The sequence below is a fragment of the Melanerpes formicivorus genome, unplaced genomic scaffold (assembly GCF_026170545.1).
Source record: "Melanerpes formicivorus ecotype bairdi unplaced genomic scaffold, bMelFor1.0.p_v2 SCAF_4, whole genome shotgun sequence".
NCBI lineage: Eukaryota > Metazoa > Chordata > Aves > Piciformes > Picidae > Melanerpes > Melanerpes formicivorus.
The window spans coordinates 5739126-5759442 of NW_027142356.1; the positions used below are offsets into that span (position 1 = coordinate 5739126).

Consider the following 20317-nt stretch of genomic DNA (forward strand, 5'->3'; position numbering starts at 1 on the left):
TATAAATAATAAATATATATACACACATAAAGAGAAATGTACCTGCGTGTATATATATATATAAACTAACATCCTAATGCACACTGCTCACATTTTATTTTATTAATTCTAGTAGGAATTACATTTCTAGCAATTACATATTTGGGATTATACCTAAAGCCTAAAGCATTACATCTATTTTGCAGCATGGGTTTGTTTCTCATTCAGCACAACCTATCATTAGCAAAGACTGGGGTACTATCCAGAACACAGCACACAGCAAGCATCAAGGTGAGGAGAAGAGAGGGACCAACTCTTTGCTGCTGCCCAGAAAACATGAATTAATCCAATTACTCCATAAATATGCTATATGCCTATACAGGGTTTTATTTATATATATATATATGAAAAGAACAAACAAACAAACAAAAAGAGTGAAACAAAATAATAAACCAAACACACACAAAAATTAAGAAAACCAAAACTACCAACCAAACAAAACAACACACCTTCAAATGCTAAGCCTTTAAGTGATTAAAGTGTTCTGTTCCATTGTCCAAGCTTTCATTGAAGTACTTCTAAAATAGATCCCTATGCAGCAAACAAAATAGATTTCAGGCCAAATGTCTACTGAACTTTTCTCAGGCCTTTGTTAGGTTTCTTCTTGTTGTTCTGTGGTTTGTTTTCTTTTCTTTTCCCAATGGAATCAGATCATGGTCCTGGGCCCTGGGAACAAGGACTCAAAGACATTCAGATGCATTCATTTATTATTTCTTAGTAAAACAAAAAGTCTTAGAACTCTGTAAGCTTTTGATTTGTTGGGGGGTTGGGATTTTTTTGGCTTTTGTTTTATTTTTCCCAACCCTAATAAACTACCTTAAATCTGACATCAGCCTCTACATTGTCAGTTAGACTTAGAGGATCTGGGGTTTTTTGGTCAGAATCATACCATTAACTTCTGCTGCTAACTTGCCTCTCTCGTCTTCTTTCTCAGACAGTAAATAGTAGTTACCCATTGCTACTTCAGCTTTTCTCCCTACTCATGACTACTGCACAAGTAAGCAAGAAAAGTCTCACATTTTATTTATCATATGTCAAATGCTGTGGTATAATGAAGATGACTTCTATAAATTTGTCTTGATTAAAAATTTGCTTAGGGTACAACACGATCTTAAGGACTTAGGAACGTCATGCTTATACAGCACTGAAGACTCCACTGCAATGTCTTGGCCACTGATTTATGTTGCGCAACATCTCAGCCTCATACTCTTCACACAACATTGGTTTCTGCTTCAGAGACAGCCTAGGCAGCAGGCAGCACTCCACAAAAAGCCACAAATTTGCTCCTGGACTTTCTCAAGAAAATTTCCACCTTTCCTTCCAAAATAATGAATACGTGCTCATTTGAGCTTCTGTGTTAAAGCTAACTACTAGAGTCTTCTGAAACAGTAATCAGAGGAAGCAGTCTGGTGCCTGCCCAACCTTTCAGATTCACCTACCCATCACAGAATTCTCATCCCTCATTACTGCTGAATAACAATCTGCCATAACCAGTAGCAGAATTAAATAAGAATTTTGGGAGTGTAGGCTTGCTTGTTTCTTCCGTTTGGGAGGCAAGGTGAAGAGAGGATAACGGACAATAGGGCAGGCAATTGCAATCCTACGTAAAAAACTGCCAACTACATACATAACTTGCTGTTAAGCATGGTGTGGGCTGAAAATTGTTAATTCAGTAGAACTGGAGGAGCTGTGTAAAGATCCAAGCAGGTCACTGGAAACTTAACACAGGCTTTTTCACCTGTGACACCCAGCTGTAGGTGCTGTGAACAGCAACACTTACACCTCCAACATCTGTAATTTGACTAGCCATACTGCCAAATAGGAAAGTATCCAAATTTTGTTTCTTAATGGTATTGTATGTAAAAGCCAGGGGCAAGGTATGGCAGGGAGCAGATAAAAATTGTTTCAAACTACATTCTTCAGGTGCTGAATTTTCCTCGTGGTTTCCCAGAAGCTAAGCAGATGAACATGAAAGTTAACTGACTCCAAGCTGCAGAATGCTTTATTACATGCTTTTTGGAACTCTACCTTTCCCACAAGTGAGCCAAAACTAATTGGGAAAATTGAGAACTAGATAATGTATATCATGTATTTCAGGAAGTCAGAGATTCAAGGGCCAACCAAATTCACAAAGAAAAATACATCTTGGGATACCAAACACAAAGATCTTAATTCTGGCTCTAAGGATACCTACCTTAGACCTTTTTTCTGGTCCTGCATAATCACTAATACATTCTCTTTGTTGCATTTGTAGGTTCTTTGAGGACTGCCTTGACCTTGCTGCCTTACTTAAGTTCTGTTCTATCTCAGGAAACGATTCAACCCAAATGTTACGTTACATGTCAGGGAGAGAAGACGGGAAGCTCAACTAGAACACCTCCCAGCATACCACCCATAAAAGCTACAAAATTACTTCCCATCCAGCCCTGTGCAAGTTTTAACTCCTGTACTGTATCCAAATGAATGTTCCATTTTATTTCAAATGCAAAATGCACCTTGGTAAAGGAAAGCACTGTTATTTTAATATGATAATCTAAAAGAACTAAAATATACACTTAATTTCAGCTATAATTAATAAATTGACATCTTGAAAATTTCAGAGTCCCTTTTTTAAAGATCACAAAATTACTTCCAATAATACTTTTGAAGCTTCAACTACTACTCCTTTTGCTCCCAGCTTTTTTACTGTCATGGCTTATTTTGTTATGAACATTTCACAAAATTTCACAACCTCGCCCTATTTTCATTCTGTACACTGAGAACTCATTTTGAAATTTCCTAACAGTTTACAAAGGTCATGAAGTCCAAATTGTTGGCATAATCCCAGGTTAAGAAAGAAGAATTTTGATTAGACACACAGTCACACCAAAGCTCAAAGGAGAAAGAAAAGAGTACATCTTTACCAGCCTTCATTAAAGTCAATAAAAACTCATACTGGCTCATACCAGACAACTTTTTCTGCATTAATGGCTTAGTTTCCATTACTTCTGAAGTAGCTATAGCTCTGCAGATTTCAACACACCTTTTCTAGCTCAGCCTGGAGCTGATTAAAGGTATTAGACCTTGAAAACACCAGGGAAATGACACTCCATCCACCAACTTAAGAGCTAATTAAAATTAAGTATTTCCAAGGGAGATTGTTCAGCCTACAGTGTTGGGGATTTTTAGCTTTGGTCTGTCCACAGACATTATTAATTTTGTCAAATTAATTGCAGGGTTTGTGTTTGACATGGACAGCACAGAAAAAAAACACCACATAGCTTCAATTCAAGGTAGCTACACCTGTTTGGTGTTTTACTAGCAAGGTGGTCTCCCGATTTCCCCGATCAAATTCTTACCCAAGAGGAGCAGCTTTCCTCTCATGTCACCCTTCACCAGCCGCTCAGTTCGTTTAGGAAGTCATACATCTTACACTGCACACTGACACACAAACTGTTTAAGCTGACTTTGCCAAAGCCACCATCTTGAAATGCTCTTAGAAGAAAAACATCAAACCTCCAAACTACCTTTGAGTTGCATGGGACTCCAGCTGGAATACAAAGAAGTCTTCAGAAAGATACCTTTTTAATCACACCTTTTGTACCATACTAAACATACCCCACTATTTTTTCTTAGAAAGAAAGTGTTCTAGGTATTTAAAAGTTGTCAGCACAAACAAAGTTAACAGAAATTGAGACTAGACAGTCTTCAAAGGAATATTTCTTCAATTCCTAAACTAAAGAATCAGATTTACGTTTCTTTAAAGGTAAAAGGAAAGGTGACTTTTGCTGTCTACTTTTAACAGTATTGAAATCATGGGTATGAGCGGAATCATAGAATTGTTACAGTTGGAAGGGACCTCTAGTTGCAACCCCCTTGCCATGGACAGGGACACCTCACACTAGATCAGGTTGCTCACAGCCACATCCAGCCTGGCTGCAAACACCTCCAGGGATGAGGCTTCTATCACCTCCCTGGGCAACCTGTGCCAGTCTCTCACCACCCTCATGGGGAAGAACTTCTTCCTAACATCCAATCTGAATCTACCCATTTGTAGTTTTGTTCCATTCCCCCTAGTCCTATCATTATTTGACACCCTAAAGTCCTTCACCAGATTTCTTGTAGGCCCTCTTCAGATACTGGAAGGCCACAATAAGGTCTCCTCGGAGCCTTCTCTTCTCCAGACTGAATAGTCCCAACTCTATCAGCTCATACTGTGGTACTCTGAAAGAACCAAACAGTAGAAATTAATGCAATATTCATCAAGTTCTGCATTTAGACTGCTACTGCCTTTTCTCTATCAATCACTGACACCAACAGTCTGAGACTTTCAGTTTCCATTCAGCTTTAAACTGATTTCCCTTGATTTATATACATGGCTTCTTTTATGCTTTGTTTACAGAAATTCTTTTATGTGCCACACCAGCTTACTCAATAAGGCACCATTAGCAGTAATAGAACACATTTCATGCAGAAGCCATTATCTTCAGCCTAAGATGTTGTTATAGTTCAGAAGCCGTTAATAAAACGCAGTGATTTCTTACGTGGCTAATGGCAGACCACATATGCAGAAGTACCTAACAGATGAGCATTAGTAACTCCACTACACACAGATTTATCATTAAGTTGCTGCTATTACATGTGTGCCTAGCAAAAGTAGGATTAGTACTCAACACAGTACTATGCATTGCTATTTATGAAAAATTATAGTGGTGGTCAGCTTGTTGTCCAGACCAGCTGTAAGGCACATGGCCTGCAGAAACCACTCATGGTGTGGTATTTCAGCAGATATAAAGCTATTTCACTCAAGCACACCACTTACTCTACAACTAGAGAGAACACAGGCAGAGTCATCTGCTGTGGAGGAACTCAGCTTCAACAGCAGTTTTCTCAGTGCTAAAAGTACTAGAATCACATGTAGCTCCTATTATTGAGGGGAAGCTTTCACTTAAAGGACCAAAACGGTCACACAGGATGCTCACTCCAAGATACGAATTAGCACAAACACTGCCTGATAGGCTCCACTGTTCTCTGCCAGAGTTTTTTGGGGGTGGTTTGGGTTTTTTGGGGGGTTGTTTTTGGGTTTTGGGTTTTTTGTTAGAACAGTGTACCACACTTTATCAGCTCTTAGCTGCTTAGGCAACTGAAGTAATTGCTCTGGCTTTTTTTAAAGTCTTTTGATTGCTTTGTTTGGGGACCTCTTTGAGCTTTCCCACTCCCACTCTTTTTTTCTTTTTAAAAAAAGACATTGCTTGAAAACCAATTACGCAGCTGCCACCAAGTGATTCCCATTGAAGTCAACAGGAGCTACACTTATGCAAGAGTCCAAGCATTTACAGTGCTGAAAGCCTCTGTGCTCTATACCCTAAGTGGATGGAGGCAAGCTATGCAGGAGGCTCATTCAAAATTAATACTACATCAGGAAGTGGATGAGAGAGGGGGAAGGCACTTAATAATTGATCCCAAGTTAGGTTTTTGTGAATTCTGAAATGCCTTAATGCCTATGTCTGATTTGGTTTACCTTTACTGTGTTTTTTTTGTTTGTTCATTCGTTTTTCAAAACTGTCTTTAAAGTTCTATTAACATAGGGAAACAGTAAGAAAGCTCTTAAGTGACACTTTGATAGTAGCTGCAGAAAAATATCTAGCCAGAAGGCAACATGAAGATGGAATAGAAAGCAGGCTTTATTTAGACTAAGTATTACTACCTTCTCACTTTTAGATTACATTCTCAAAGTTAAACACTTTCTGCTTTATGAATAAATGGCCCCTTCTGTGAGACGTTACAGGTTTCTCTTCTTCACACCCTTTATACAGAAATTCAGTCCTACCCCAGAATGCAGTCAAAATCCATCCTTCCAACCTACAGTGTCCTTCAAACTCAAGCAAGAAGTCTAATCCCATTCACCTGAACAACTTTGACAACACAGCTACAGCAGAATTGTTCTACTTTGCACTATAATTATCACCTGCAGTTATTTCAAGGACACAATACAGGGTGGAACAAGGTAGCCTTTTAGAGTAAATAAAAATCTGACTCTCGTACACTACGGAGACTTAAAGAGCAGTACTCAGTGAAGTTCAGATACATCTCCCAAAGATATGACGAGTCCAACCAGTTCCCGACTTAAAACAGACCTTCACAGTGGGCTTCTAACTAATAAAAGCAGCAGCAACAACCACCAGCCTACTCAAATTCAGTGCTGTACTGCAGCCACAACTAACATCACCGAGATCCTGTTCAAGAGCAACAAAGCTTCCATGTGGTTCAAAGAGGAGACCCAGCATATCCCCCAAATCTCTGTTGACCATGCCAGTCTCTATCATAGCCCCATCCATTCCACCCCAACTGATTTTATATGGCTTAAGTCCTGCAGCAATTGTTTAAGAAGCTGAAATATGAAATTCTGTATATCATGTACAATTCTGATATTCACCAGTCTTACTGTTTGACACATTAACTAAAGGAGGATTATCTCTGCAGAGGGTCTTGTACTAACATTGAGGTTTGCTGTTTCAAAAGGAGATGCTTCCACATTATATTGAGAATAGGCACATGTTTATGGAAAAAAAGTGTTTGGCAGGTAGGAACAAGTGCCTTATAAAATAGTACCCAAAAAGCCAGTGTGGTTTTTTACTTCTGCTTCCAGCTTCTCTGTGGACTGGTGGCTGGACTCCAGTAAGAGAGCCAGCAAACTGCCCTGGAGAAAAGTCCTCTCAAAGCATGGCAGTGACAACACAGGGGCTCCTGTGGGCTAAAGGCACAGAACCCAGCTGAGGTTCCAATTCCAGATGACAGGAAGAAGAACAGGCATAAACACACAGCAAGAAACAAAGAGGACTACCTTGGACAAGGGAACAAGGGAAAACAGCCTCTTTGCACTAGGGTAGAGCACAAACTAAAAGGACCACAAAACCAACAAGAATCAGGTATTTACAACAGGCATGGCAATTTATCTAGGCAGTAATCAGATGTTATTGACAAGAAAACCACAGCCGAGTTGAGTATATCATAGCTGTCATTTAGCAAGCATGACATTTAAAATCGTACATGAAACTGGATGATATCAAGCTCACCTGTGCACAAACTTCTGGGATGGGGAAAGCGGAAGGCAAAAGCTACTGCTGCCTACAGCTGTCAGAGATCAGCACCTTTGCAAAACAGCTGATAGGGGGTCATGAATATATGGGGGATAGAAGAGTACCTCCAAAACGAGACAAAAATGGTCAGATAAACATTACAACTCATTCACCTGCTGCAGTGACTAGAACTCTTCTGCATCAGTTTCATCAAGTTGGTATCTGTTTTCTTTAATAGGCAAGGCTATTAACCACATCTGCTTGGGAGCCACTTCTTTTCCCACAGGTATGAGAGTGATTTGGGAAAAATGAAGAGCGGAGGTTAGCAAGGATGTAATTACAAAGATGTAACTGGCTTGTGTTCTTGAGTCAAACACACAAATTACCTGCACGGAAAAGATCCGGCAGAATAAAACACTGGTTCATAGATCACCACAAACCTTTAGACTACCTAGGCAGCAGGTTTGCCTATCTTCAAATTAACAGGACATCTTATAAGAGGAAGGAAGACTGCCTACATGAATAAGAAACTGAACTCAGCTCCATGGAGCTGAAGGGGGAACACGATTGGTGACTACGCCAGAGCTCTTGGCAACATCACAACAGTGGAATACAGCCAGAGGAAGATCAATGCAAAAAGTCCTTCTTTGCAGGTAACAGTTAGATGGGTTTCCAGTCTCTTCAAGTCCTGCTTTTAAGTATGAAAGTCAATGAACCAGTGCTCCAGCAAGTCCGGAATTATTTTCTAATACATTATTCGATATACAACTATGTGTGCATATACATTGATATAAAACATATACATGCATTTCCAACATTCAATGCATATTAACGTTTTGTTTTCAACAAAGTCATTAAAAGAATACTAATTTGGAATAGATAATTATGACACACTCTCTTCAGAGACACCATCTGCCAGCCCTTCTAGTGGGCAACTCCAATAGAATAGAATAAACCAGGTTGGAAGAGACCTTTGAGATCATCGCGTTCAACCCATCATCCAACACCACTTAATCAACTAAACCATGGCACCAAGCACCCCATCCAGTCTCCTCCCTAAACACTTCCAGTGATGGCGACTCCACCACCTCCCTGGGCAGCACATTCCAATGACCAATCAATCTCTCTATGAGGAATTTCTTCCTAACATCCAGTCTAAATCTCCGCTGGTGCAGCTTAAGACTGTGTCCTCTTTTTTTGGTGCTGGTTGCCTGGGAGAAGAGACCAGCCCCCACCTGTCTACAACTTCCCTTCACGTAGTTGTAGAGAGCAATAAGGTCTCCCCTGGGCCTCCTCTTCTAACGTGGTGTTTGGAATAACATGGATGGGAAAGAAAAGAAACCAGAGGTAGATAATGGAGCTCTCTGCTTCAAGTTAAGTTTAAATTCAGTTCACGTTACAATGAATTTGGTACACAAGTATTGTTTGCTCTTTCTCCAGCATCTCTGGACAATTAGATAATAACCAGAAATCTTACTGAAGCAGAGAATATCAAAGTGAACTGAAGGAACATTCCAAGTAGCATGTATGTTGACATAATACTCCTCAGACTCATAATTAGTAACACAGAATCATGCCTGATGCCTCTGTGTACTCCACAGTCCAAAACCACTTTGTTGAAACATGCCATGCTTGTACAATCACTTTAAGCTGATCTATACAAGGAAAGGAGAATTCAATTCTGACATCTTCCTACACTTCATTCTTGCAGCCAAACAGTGTCAATAAAAATTGACCCAGATCAAAGTTCTCAGTCAGATCTGGCAACTGACCACTATCTGAAGTTGCGCTTGCACATTTGGTTCTGCAGCCCTGTGCTAGCCTTCACCACTTGCAGTCCCCTCCTCTCACTTTTACACCAGAATTTGCAAGGTAGTACACCAAAACCAGTCATAAAACCACTGCCATAAACAAGGCAGGAAGGGGCCCCGCTGTGGACACAGGTCCTGCCAGTCATTCACAGAGGAAAGACTAAGACTCTTAAGAAAGCAGCAAGATCACACATCCTCCAGGATTTCCACAGAAAGAGAGAGAAACAAGATGATGATTGTGGTATCAAGCAATATGGATCACAAACTAGACCTCAGTTATTCTTTTAACTATAATCATGTTTTTTTTATTTATATATGCACATTTCTATAGCCTTCACACATGTGAGACAGCGGAACTTTCCTCTACAAATTAATTATGTAGCTCCTTAAAACACAGGGCTTCTGACATTTTTTTCCTTCTTAATCATTTTAATTATATATTTAATGAATTGTTGTCAGACTGGTTGAATTCACACATTCCTTTAGTCATATGCCCACGTAACTGGCATTCAGAAAGACAACGTCTACAAAATGCTGTATTTTTCCTACATGGAGAAGGGAACCCTTTTGGGTTTGTATTTCAATGGCAAAAATTAAAATAAATAAAAATCCAAAACCCCTGTTAAGAGGAAAGTAGAACAACCCAGTATACTCCCAGCTGAGAGTGGCCTAAGATACTTGCAGCCTGGCAGGATTCAATGCTTTGAATTGTCACCCTTTCCAAATTCTGTTCTGTGTCCTGAAACACACTAACCACATGGCATTGCAAAAATAAATTTGAGTTCTTCCACAAGGTGACACAGCTAACTGAAGCATGATATGAAGCAAAACCACCTTTGCCATACATTACCTGTAAACTTTTTGCCTCGGCCTCTCTGCTTTTATGTATAAATGATTTACAGCACATAGAGGTAATCCCTTTCAAGCTCTTTTTCATTACAGCCAAGTGGAAAACAGAACGCAACAGAAAAGATGCAATTCAGTGAGAGGCAAGCACAGAAAACCTATCCTCACAAAGATAAACATATGCCCTGTGCATGGGTACTATAAAGCAGAAGTGTCTGACCAGAAGAACCTGTGATGCAAGCTCTGACAAAATGAACAGATAAAGTGGATCTGCCAGAGGTGACACCCCACACCAAGTGCTGCTGTGTCTTTGCTTAGGGTACCAGAAGTCATTCAAGAGAGCCTGCCCTCTTAATACAAAAGAAAGGCCTGACATTAAAAGAAAGTTCTGCATCACAGAACAATTGCCCCTAAATCAGACTAAATTAAGACAGACTCTCATTAAATGTAAGCTATTAACCTAGTAGGCTGAATTATTGCAAGTATCCTTGCAGTCTCATTTATATCATACTTATTGTCCTATAGAAGTAGCTTACTGGAGCTATGACAGCACATATACTCAAGGTTTAAAGCCATGAACACTATATTCAGGAAAACAAAACAGAAGCCTCTATGAACCAAAAATATTTCATATATCTAAAGGTATCTAGTCTTCTTTTCATTCTTTCTTCTAAAACAATACTACAAAGAATCACCAAGCACTTTTAGGCCATTGAGGAGGAAGATAAACATATTTTGGCCTGGAAGAGGCATAATAATTTTTCCCAGTTCTTTGGGAAATTGACAGTTCATTCCTAAGATCCTCTGTGTGTGCTAAAATACTTATTCTGAATGCTGTCCAAAGGAAAGTGACTGGAAAGCTGAAACATTAGCTGAAGAGATTGATGCATATTAAAATAAATACTGCTACTGCCGTATTTTATACGGCTAAAGGAGCAGGATCTGACTGGTTTTATCATCTCCACAAGTCAGGCCATCTGGAGGTTATGAGATCACTCTGAGTCACAATTTGATACCAAATCAAGCATCCCTGACTAAAAGCCTCAGTGTGTTAGTGGCATTTCTAAATGCCAGTGCAAGAGGAAGGCTGGACTGCTCTAGATCTTTGTATAACTTACAGAAGCAGCTATACAAATGTACCAACAGTGACATCCACCCACAGCAATTACATCTGTAAAAAGTCCTGCTGAAATCAGTGAAAATTGATATTCCTTGTGACCCATGAGTTAGGATAATTGTTGGCATGAGAGGCAACAGAAACAACAAAATAAGCCAACCAACCAACCAAAACAAAACAAAAAAAAAAAAGAACGAACAAGATGGTTTCCAAACTCACACAATAATACAATGGAAAAGAAACAAATAAGGCCTTAAAGCAATAATCTATGTTTTCCTGAATTCTGCACTGGCAAAATACAGTAAAAATCACTGAGCTTTCTTTATTGAGTTGCAACAATATTTGCAATTTTTTATAGGAAAAAACAGAATTTAACAAATTATCATACTGGAAGACATGTAAATGGTTACTGCTGACTGATGTCTGGACCATAACTAACAGAGCTGGGTTACTTCAAGAGATGTTCAGCTTCTTGCTCCTGCCCACACCAATAAAACAATCACAGGCTTGACAGGCTACTACCCATATTCTGAGGAATATATGAAAGCTGATTCTATCCTACAGAACTATGGTTTAGGACTGGGTCAAAAATACTCTCTCTCACCTCCAGTTTTAATTGGAATCAAAACATTATATTCCAAACGCTTACAGCAAAGCCGCTGCTGGTTAATGGAGTAAAAACTGTTGAAGTACCTAGACTGAGCATTCAGCAATGTATCAGCCTCTTGCTCCAACTGCGTAATTTCTAGTACCCTGGTGACACAAAGAGTTCAGAATTCATTTTCAACAAGAAGTCTATTTGAAGGAACAGGACTTTAAAGAAAAGGAAGTGTTTTACTAACTGTAAGCCCAAGTCTCTTATCCTCTACTAATCACTGACTACTGTGTCTTAAAGAGTTTAAAAAAATAAAGAATAAATTAAAGTTTACTAAGTAGTACCCCAGGATTATTGTAATCTATGGAAGTAGGTCTTTGAGAGTGTTCCTCAAGAGCATACTAAATACATGCTTTCTGTCTCCTACATTTTCCTTTTTTCCACTCCCCATTAAAAAAAAAAAAAAATCAATAGCAAAACCCAAAACTAAAACACATTAAAGAACTCAAACTCTAACAGCACACAAACTAAACAGCCTTCTTCTCCACACTGTTGATATGAAAATTACCCTACATATATTCCACTTTTTTAAAAAGCAAAAAAACCCTTTCATGCCCAGTATAGCTCATGCTTGCTTTCCCTGTGTGCCTATTACACCATACACTGCAGCTGAATATGGACATACATAATAAATAAAACAAAGAGTTTACCATGAAAACACTGTCTGAATCAAGGTGACATGTCCACCTTCAAATATTACAGAACAAGAATCTGTTGCCTTTATTAAGACAACACTATCAACAAAGAAAGATGGAGGAACTGGGACCAATGGTAACTGGGTTTTACGCACACAAATAGGTGCAGAAGTGCTCTGTTGGGGCTGCCCATAATCTGAGTGTCATTCACATGCATCAGCTTTTCTCCAGCTGGCACACTAAATCTTCAGAATTAACTCCTCACTTTGAGACAGATGTGCCACCAGGTAAAACTTACTATGACAATTCAATCAAGGTGGAAGACTCGTAAATACATTTACCACATTCATTTTTAACGTGGAAGACAAGCATGTAAGCTGTATTTGATAGTATCAGGAACATTCACTGGAAGTATGTTGATACTAAACATGAGAAGTCACAGTTAATCACAATTAGTTTTTTTTTCTAGTTCTTGTGCCCTTATGCTTCCTCCATCTTTTGTAACTAAAAACTTCAAAAGGCTTAAAACAATAACATATTGACAAACACCTTTTGGCAAAACAAACATCCTTTGGATAAAGGAAACAGATTCACCACATACCTCATCTATTTCGTTTTGTTAAAACCAATGACACAGCCTGCCACAAAAGTTACAAGGGAAGGCAGAGCAAGGAAATTTTTTTTATTCTGAGGATGACCTCTACAAATATGAAACACATCCTGTGGAGCCAGTAGATTTATTGTACTTTTGTATGCATTTCAAGGACTGGGAATACATCTGCTGAAAGAAACACTAAGGAATTGAGGAATCTCAAGCTCACAACAATGCACCCATTTCATCAATACATACATCACAACCTCACACTATTGTAATACAGTTGCATATTTTCCCCAAGCAGGCATTGTTCCGTTTCTGGCAGGACCACTTGTGAAATGTTCACAGTATCACAGTATCACCAAGGTTGGAAGAGACCTCAAAGATCATAGAGTCCAACCTGTCACCACAGAACTCATGACCAGACCATGGCACCAAGTGCCACATCCAATCTCCTCTTGAACACATCCAGGGATGGTTACTCCACCACCTCCCTGGGCAGCACATTCCAATGACAAATGACTCTCAGTGAAGAACTTTCTCCTCACCTCCAGCCTAAACTTCCCCTGGTGCGGCTTGAGACTGTGTCCTCTTGCTCTGGTGCTGGTTGCTTGAGAGAAGAGACCAACCCCTTCCTGGCTACAACCACCCTCAGGTAGTTGTAGAGGGCAATGAGGTCACCCCTGAGCCTCCTCTTCTCCAGGCTAAACAATCCCAGCTCCCTTAGCCTCTCCTCATAGGGCTTGTGCCCAAGGCCTCTCCCCAGCCTTGTTGCCCTTCTCTGGACACGTTCAAGAGTCTCGATGTCCTTCTTAAACTGAGGGGCCCAGAACTGGACACAGGACTCAAGGTGCGGCCTAACCAAAGCAGAGTACAGGGGCACAATGACTTCCCTGCTCCTGCTGGCCACACTATTCTTAATGTAGGCCAGGATGCCATTGGCCTTCTTGGCCACCTGGGCACACTGCTAGTTTGTGTTTAGGCAGCTGTCAATCAGCACCCCCAGGTCCCTTTCTGTTTGGGAGCTCTCCAGCCACTCTGATCCCAGCCTGTAGCTCTGCATGGGGTCGCTGTGGCCAAAGTGCAGCACCCAGCACTAGGATGTATTGAATGTTACCCAAATTATCTAAGTTAAGAATTGGTTTTTTTTTAATAAATGAATTTTTAAAAAATTAAAATCACTTGATCACAAAAGGGCAAGGGAGAGTGAACAGAATGCTTCCACTTCACTGCAAGGGCATCTTCCCAAAGGCATTTTTAAAAGATCAAATGCTACAGAACAGATCATATTGATTTTATTTTTTTCAAAACATTGTGGCAAGGGAAAATTACATAACCAAAGCTTCCTTGTGGATATCGGAAAAACAGTTGACATCAGAAAATTAACTTCTGCCTCTCTGAAAACTATCAACAATGTACAAAATTTGATAAACAATCTATTTGTCCATTAAAGGTCAGTGTGCTTTTCCAACACTTTCCCAATAATATGCTTATATAACCTTATTCAGTTTTCTTTGCACTATATTCCTGTAATTCAGAACACTAGACTCCCATATGACTGCCATCAAAATCAGCAGATGCCAAGCAAATTAAAACACAAATTATGACTTGTAACATGCTGATGTATTATAATGGCAGCATTATCTCAACTTAGAGTGAATCATCAGATAAAGCACAGGTTTCCGAGGTGTCAGTGCTTTTTATACATCTTTCCCATTAGGCTAGAGTCATTGGAATCAAGCGTGGATTGAAATTCAGAGTTAAGCAATATTGCATATTCAGTTTCTGTAAAGTAAAATAAAGCACAAAATGCAATTTAAAACAGTTCTTGGAATTAAAAGTCAGTTGAACACTGTCTTGCAAAAATGTAACAGGAAAGAAGGGAAAATGGTTCTTGCCTTTTCAGGAGCACGGTGGCCTACTTTTACTTTTTGCATTGTACCTACATTGTTCTACATGGAAGTCCAAGGGGGAAGCAGGAGAGAAGGCACAGGGTTTTTTTTATTTTAACTACAGGAAAATGTTTTCTGTCAACTTACATTAAGGGTGCAGTTCTCATCTGAACCAAATTACATTATGGTTTACCCAGACAAAGACATAAAGGCTCATTAAAAAACACTATGTGTTCCATCACCCTGAAACGGTAGCAAACAATGTAGTGCTTTTACACAGGCATTATGCTAGTCAAGTAAAGCTCAGGTGTGTCCTAATGAACAACTAGCTGAAGAGCAGCAGCTGAGCAAAGGGAAGGGAAGTATAGTATTAGGTCCTAACTTATGATTTGAACGTACTTGTGCCTATTTAGTCTTACTTTGGCAATGCTCAAGCAAGATTCTTTTCCATGGAAGCATAGTACTCTCATTAAATAAGTTTCTCTGAACAAACACTTCCAGCATATTTACCAATTTAAACAGTGAATTTTCAAAAACCTTAATCTTGCAAATACACCTAGAACATGAATTATGTACAGACTCAGCAGACAATATTGTCTTCTACAACAGTAAGAAACATGCAGTTAGACAGTAACACATTACCGGGGGGGGGGGTGTAAGACTGAGAACTATCTGCTAAGTAGCATACAATCACCTTTAATTACAACTACTTGTAGAACATTAAAGTGTAACTTTCCCATATTCAGTATTTCAATAATTCAGTTGGGTTTAAGATATAACAGACCAGAACAAAACCAATAAATTGACAAAACGGTCTGATAATTTGCCTGTACTGTGGCATATAAAGCCTCCAATTCTTTCTTATATCTTCAACATGAGTAGCATATACAATCATTTACCATGTATTTTCAGCAGATCTATGCTATTCCTCTGCTCTTCCTTACTCGCTTCTCTGAGTCCATTGTTTTACAATGCAAATAGAGAGCATTTTGCCATTTACTTACATTAACATTGTAACAGGCTGTGTTAAAAAAAAAAAAAAAAAACAAAAAACTAAGTGCTCTGTAGAAGTTTTAACAACAGTGTTCTACCTATCTCCATGCTTGCAAGATCCCTGGAGAGCATCACAGAGTTAATACGATGATCTCTTCATCATTTCAATTTATTTACAATGACTAAATTAGGGACTATTTTTGATTATCACTTTATGTGAACAGGCTATCAAACCTGCAATCTTCATTTGCAGCTTTTCTAGCCCAGTTTCATGATATATTACTGAAGGGTTTACTATTAATTCTGTAAAAACAACATTAAAAGATATTCTATGAGAGTAACTGCCTATGTTTTCACTCCAAATCATGACAGACATAGTAATAAATGCAAGCTTCCTTATAAAGAATTACAATACTCTGAAGAAATGTTAAAGTCCTATAACGTGCTTTCTCTGTGAATTTGAAGAAGTTTAGCCAAGGACACAAATGAGAGGATTAGCATTTTGCAAAAGGGGAAACCTGTAAGCAAGTGCCACACGTCAAGCAAATGGCAGAGCAGGTGACATACTCAGGTTTTCAGATTAGCAGGATATATAACTTCTTATAGACTGACAGTGCCTGAAGGCACAAGGTAAGGCATTTGTGTGTATTTCACCATCATTTCCCTCTTTTCGTCAAAGAACCCGGCACACAAGTGCTCCTCATGCTACTCTGTCTCCTGCTGAAAAGCATCTGTGATCACAGGAACATGTGCCCAGGGCAATCAAAATGAAAAAACAGACAAGCAAAAAGAAGCATGACAAACTCAGCCACTTAAAACCAAGAGAACAGTGCAATAAAGACAACTACTGTAAGGTCCGTATACTACAAAGCTTGCAACCAGCCATCTCCACAGGTCAGCCAAGTAAACACTGACATAAACCCACAATCAACAGCACTCTAGCAGCCTACCTTTTTGAGTATAAAAGTGTAATTAATCAAAACTTCCATCCTTCCAAAACACCCTCTTCAGGCATCTTTGTCAGAAACACAGACATGAGGCTAGCTATGAATACCTGCTAGCCACATAACCACCCTCCTCTGTTCTCACCAGGGTGACAATCACAAAGCTCAGTACTGGTTAGAAGGCTTCCTCTCCTCTGTTTTTTCCCCCATCTTCATCCATAAAACTTCAATGGGGGGTTTTAAATTATTTTTCCCAATTCACCTTTCTAGTCCAAAGAAGCCACTTTACTAGATACATACTCAACGTGCCATCAAAAACCCTCTAAACCACGTTTAATCTACCTGAGAGTTTGTGCATGTTTCTCATTGCTAAATGCAATCATGAAAAGAGGGGGGTTGTACACGTGAGAGTCTTCACCCAACTTTAACACTCTATGCAGAAATAAAATGCCTTCATTTACGTGAGAATGCTCAACCCTTCCCTCTGTGTCTAAGAAATTCGGCATATACAGCCAAAGTCAGCTGCTTCTTTTTCAAGCCCAACACATTGAGAAGATGCTAGAAATACTATTACATGCAGCTTACATTACACTATACAGCTCTGCCTACTCTTCCAGCCAGTGCTATAATGGTGCAACAAGATACAGTGCAGACAGGCGAACAAACAGCAGCACAGCCAAGAATCCCAGCAAATGCCCAACCAAGCCTCCCATGCGCTCACACTTGAGGGATGGGTGGAAACACCGCTTCCTCCCGTCCCCCATCCTATTAATGCTACTATTACTACTACGCGGTAATTGCTAATCATAATAATACCCGTGCCACACACAACCTCGTCATTGTGTAACCATTGCCTTAAACAGCACTGTCCAGAGAACATAAGCTATGATTTTTAAGGGTTTTTCTTTAATTTTTTTTAACGTCACAAAAAAAACATACTGATCAATTCGTTCTCCAGGCCTGGGTGTCTGGCTGCTCCCTCCCCCACAAAGCAGAAGAGGGGGAAGGAAGGAAGAAAGGAAGAAGGGAGAGGGGGAAAAAGAAAAAGAAAAGCACCGAAACCCTTTTCACACCTTCAACAAAAGCAGTTAGGAGGGCCGGAAAAGCAGAGGCGGCGGCAGGTTCGGAAGGTGCAGGAATGCAGCACGCCAACTTGCCCCACGAAGGGCTGCCCGGAGCCGGCCGTGGGGGCCCAGACGGCGGCACCCCCAGCCTCGCGCCCGCGACAGCCCCGCTCAAACCCCTCATCCTCGGCCTCGCGCCCAACTGTCACGCGCGAGCCCCGGCTCCCCTGCTCCGCGGTCCCCGGTTTTCATTCCCGGCCGTGCCCAGCCCGGGAGCGGCGGCGGGGGAGGAGAAGGTGGCAGATAAAGACACGAAGCGCCGTGCAACCGGCACACTTACCCAGAAAATGACATTGAAGCCGAAAATGAAGTATTTGATGCAACAACTGACTTCAGGCCCCTTGTAGTGCTTCCCGGACATCCTCTGTGCTCATGAAGACACTTTGCTCACGGCCAGGGTGAGAACCAAAGCGGGGGAGGGGGGAATGCAAAAATGGGGAAAAGAAAAAAAAAATGAGAAAAAAAAAAAAATAAGAGGGATGAAATAGATGGAAGGGGAGCTGGGGGCGGCGCGGCGGAGAGAGCTCAGCGCCGGCTGCGCGCCGTGGGGAGATGCGGCAGGAGCGGCTCAGCGGCTTGTCGGCTCCGACTTGCCGGGCGCCGGGGACAGCCGGCGAGCAGCTCCCACCTCCTCCTCCTCTTCTCCCGCATGGAGGAGGCCTCGGCTACTCGCGGCGGGAGGGGGGAGAGAGAGAGAGAGGAGAGGGGCGGCCGCCGGAGAAGGAGATGGCGGGCAGAGGCGCGGAGCTCACCACAGCCCGGCGCTGCCCAGATGGAGCCGCGAGCTGCTACCACCCGCCCCGAGCCCGCTCGCGCCGTCCCTCCCCTGCCCCCACAACGGCAACGGACACCGTGCACACCCTACCCACGGGAGAGGAGGGCGGGGAAAAGCCGCCACTGGTCGGCCCTGCGGCGTGATTGGCGTCACACTGCTCCAATAGTACTGCACGGTCCCCGACCCTAGGCGCCCCCCTGGAGGCGGGGTAAGGGGGAGCTCCGCGGCGCCCCCTTCCGCCGTGGCGAGCCCTAGGGGAGGGTTGCGCGGCCCGGTGGAGGTGGTGAGAAGCGGATTTGGCAAGTGGCGCGGTGGTCATGTTTCTCGCTTGGGGGCTGATGGCGTGGGGGCTGTGCCCGCCGGCCTTTGTCTGCGGCAATGAGGGCGGAGGGCGGCCTGGAGGCTGCCACCGCCGCGGTCGAGGTTACATAACGGGGCCAGCGGGCCTCAGGGTGGATATTGGATCGGCTGTGTCGGGTAGCCCTCGCGTGGGGAGCCTGTCAGTGGGGGGGGTGTTCGAGCCGCACCTGTCAGTGCCGAGGTAAACGCGGCTCGTTTTGTGTTGGTGCCGGTGAGAAGGAACCGTATCGTGAGCCTGTCACTTTGGGGGCTTCTAAGTCAAAGGCGAGGTTTCTTCTATTCTTCCTGCGACACCTTCTTCGGCTGAGCCCCCGGCGAGCGCCCCAGCCGCCCCGACCTTGCTGAATCTCGGGAGATGCCAGACGGGTAGGCTCCCTGCCTACGGGGGGCTGACACAGGCCGGCCGGCGCGGGGGCAGTGGGGAATAACACAGGCTGGCTGCCGTGAGGACAGCGGTCCGTGGCATGCACGGCGAGAAAAGCACAGGGAGGAGGGTAGTTCTAGAAGGAGAGGTAAGCTAGAATTGTACTGGGGAGGTTATTCTGAATGGGTGTCTTTGGATCACCTCAAGCATGAACGCACATGCACTACACAGAGGAACACATGAAGAACTGTTTTACAATGCTTATTAGAGTTTGTATTCATCACACGGTGAAGACGGAGACTTGATGGGGTGCTTGGTGCCATGGTTTAGTTGTTTGGGTGGGTTGGATTGGTTGATGGGTTGGACACGATGATGTTGAAGGTCTCTTCCAACCTGGTTTATTCTATTCTATTCTTTTCTATTCTATCCTATTCTATCTATGGTGGACCTGGCAGTTGTAAAGTTACGTGGCTTAGGTGTATCCAGATGCTGTTGGGGAAGGTAGAGTACACATGGGCTGGGGCTAACCGTGTAATGAACAGCTGATAAATATCATTTTAATGTTGCAAGTGTTTAGAGCTTCCTGGTCCAGTGGTAAGTGCAATACTTTTAATTCAAAAGAGAGAAGACATCTTTGTAATAGACTGTTTCCAGCTCTACAGGGCTGCAAGATAAACACACTTAAAAAGTAGGGTATTGTTAGAACTACAAAGGACAGTCTTTGGTTCAGGATGGCTTCAATTTGGTGATGGGGCCTTGGCCATGTATCTCTATAGAGAGAAAAAGTATTTGTCGGGGTAGATGTTATGAAGAAAAAGCATCTGCCAAAATGGATCTATGAAAATAAGCAGTGTTATTGGTAAATGAATTAATGCACAGTGTCTGTACAATTTCACTCTGACTCTGACATGATTACCACATGAGTAATAGACAGAGGGATAACATTCAAATATTGCTAATGCTGTGTCTTTGCAAGGCCATCCAGTGGAAGAGGGTAGAACAGGGTGAATGATCAGTAAGAGCATATTACCAGTAGGGTATGATAATGTATTATGTTAAGGTGCTGTTTTTACAAGTGGCTTCAAATATTGGTGACAACCTGTACAAAC

At 41.8% G+C, this 20317-nt stretch overlaps 1 protein-coding gene across 1 annotated transcript in view; it reads right to left on the bottom strand.

The window, feature by feature from the left end:
- The window catches only part of TSPAN5 (tetraspanin 5), a 91660-nt gene extending 73127 nt beyond the window's left edge, over window positions 1-18533 (bottom strand). Inside the window, exons 1-2 of the mRNA XM_068136794.1 lie at window positions 18462-18533; window positions 17990-18090 (exon numbers count right to left, since the gene is read on the bottom strand). Of these exons, the coding sequence (XP_067992895.1) occupies window positions 17990-18070 (81 nt within the window). The 5' untranslated portion in view covers window positions 18071-18090; window positions 18462-18533. The remainder of the gene's footprint in view (window positions 1-17989; window positions 18091-18461) is intronic.
- Between the last annotated feature and the right edge of the window lie 1784 nt (window positions 18534-20317).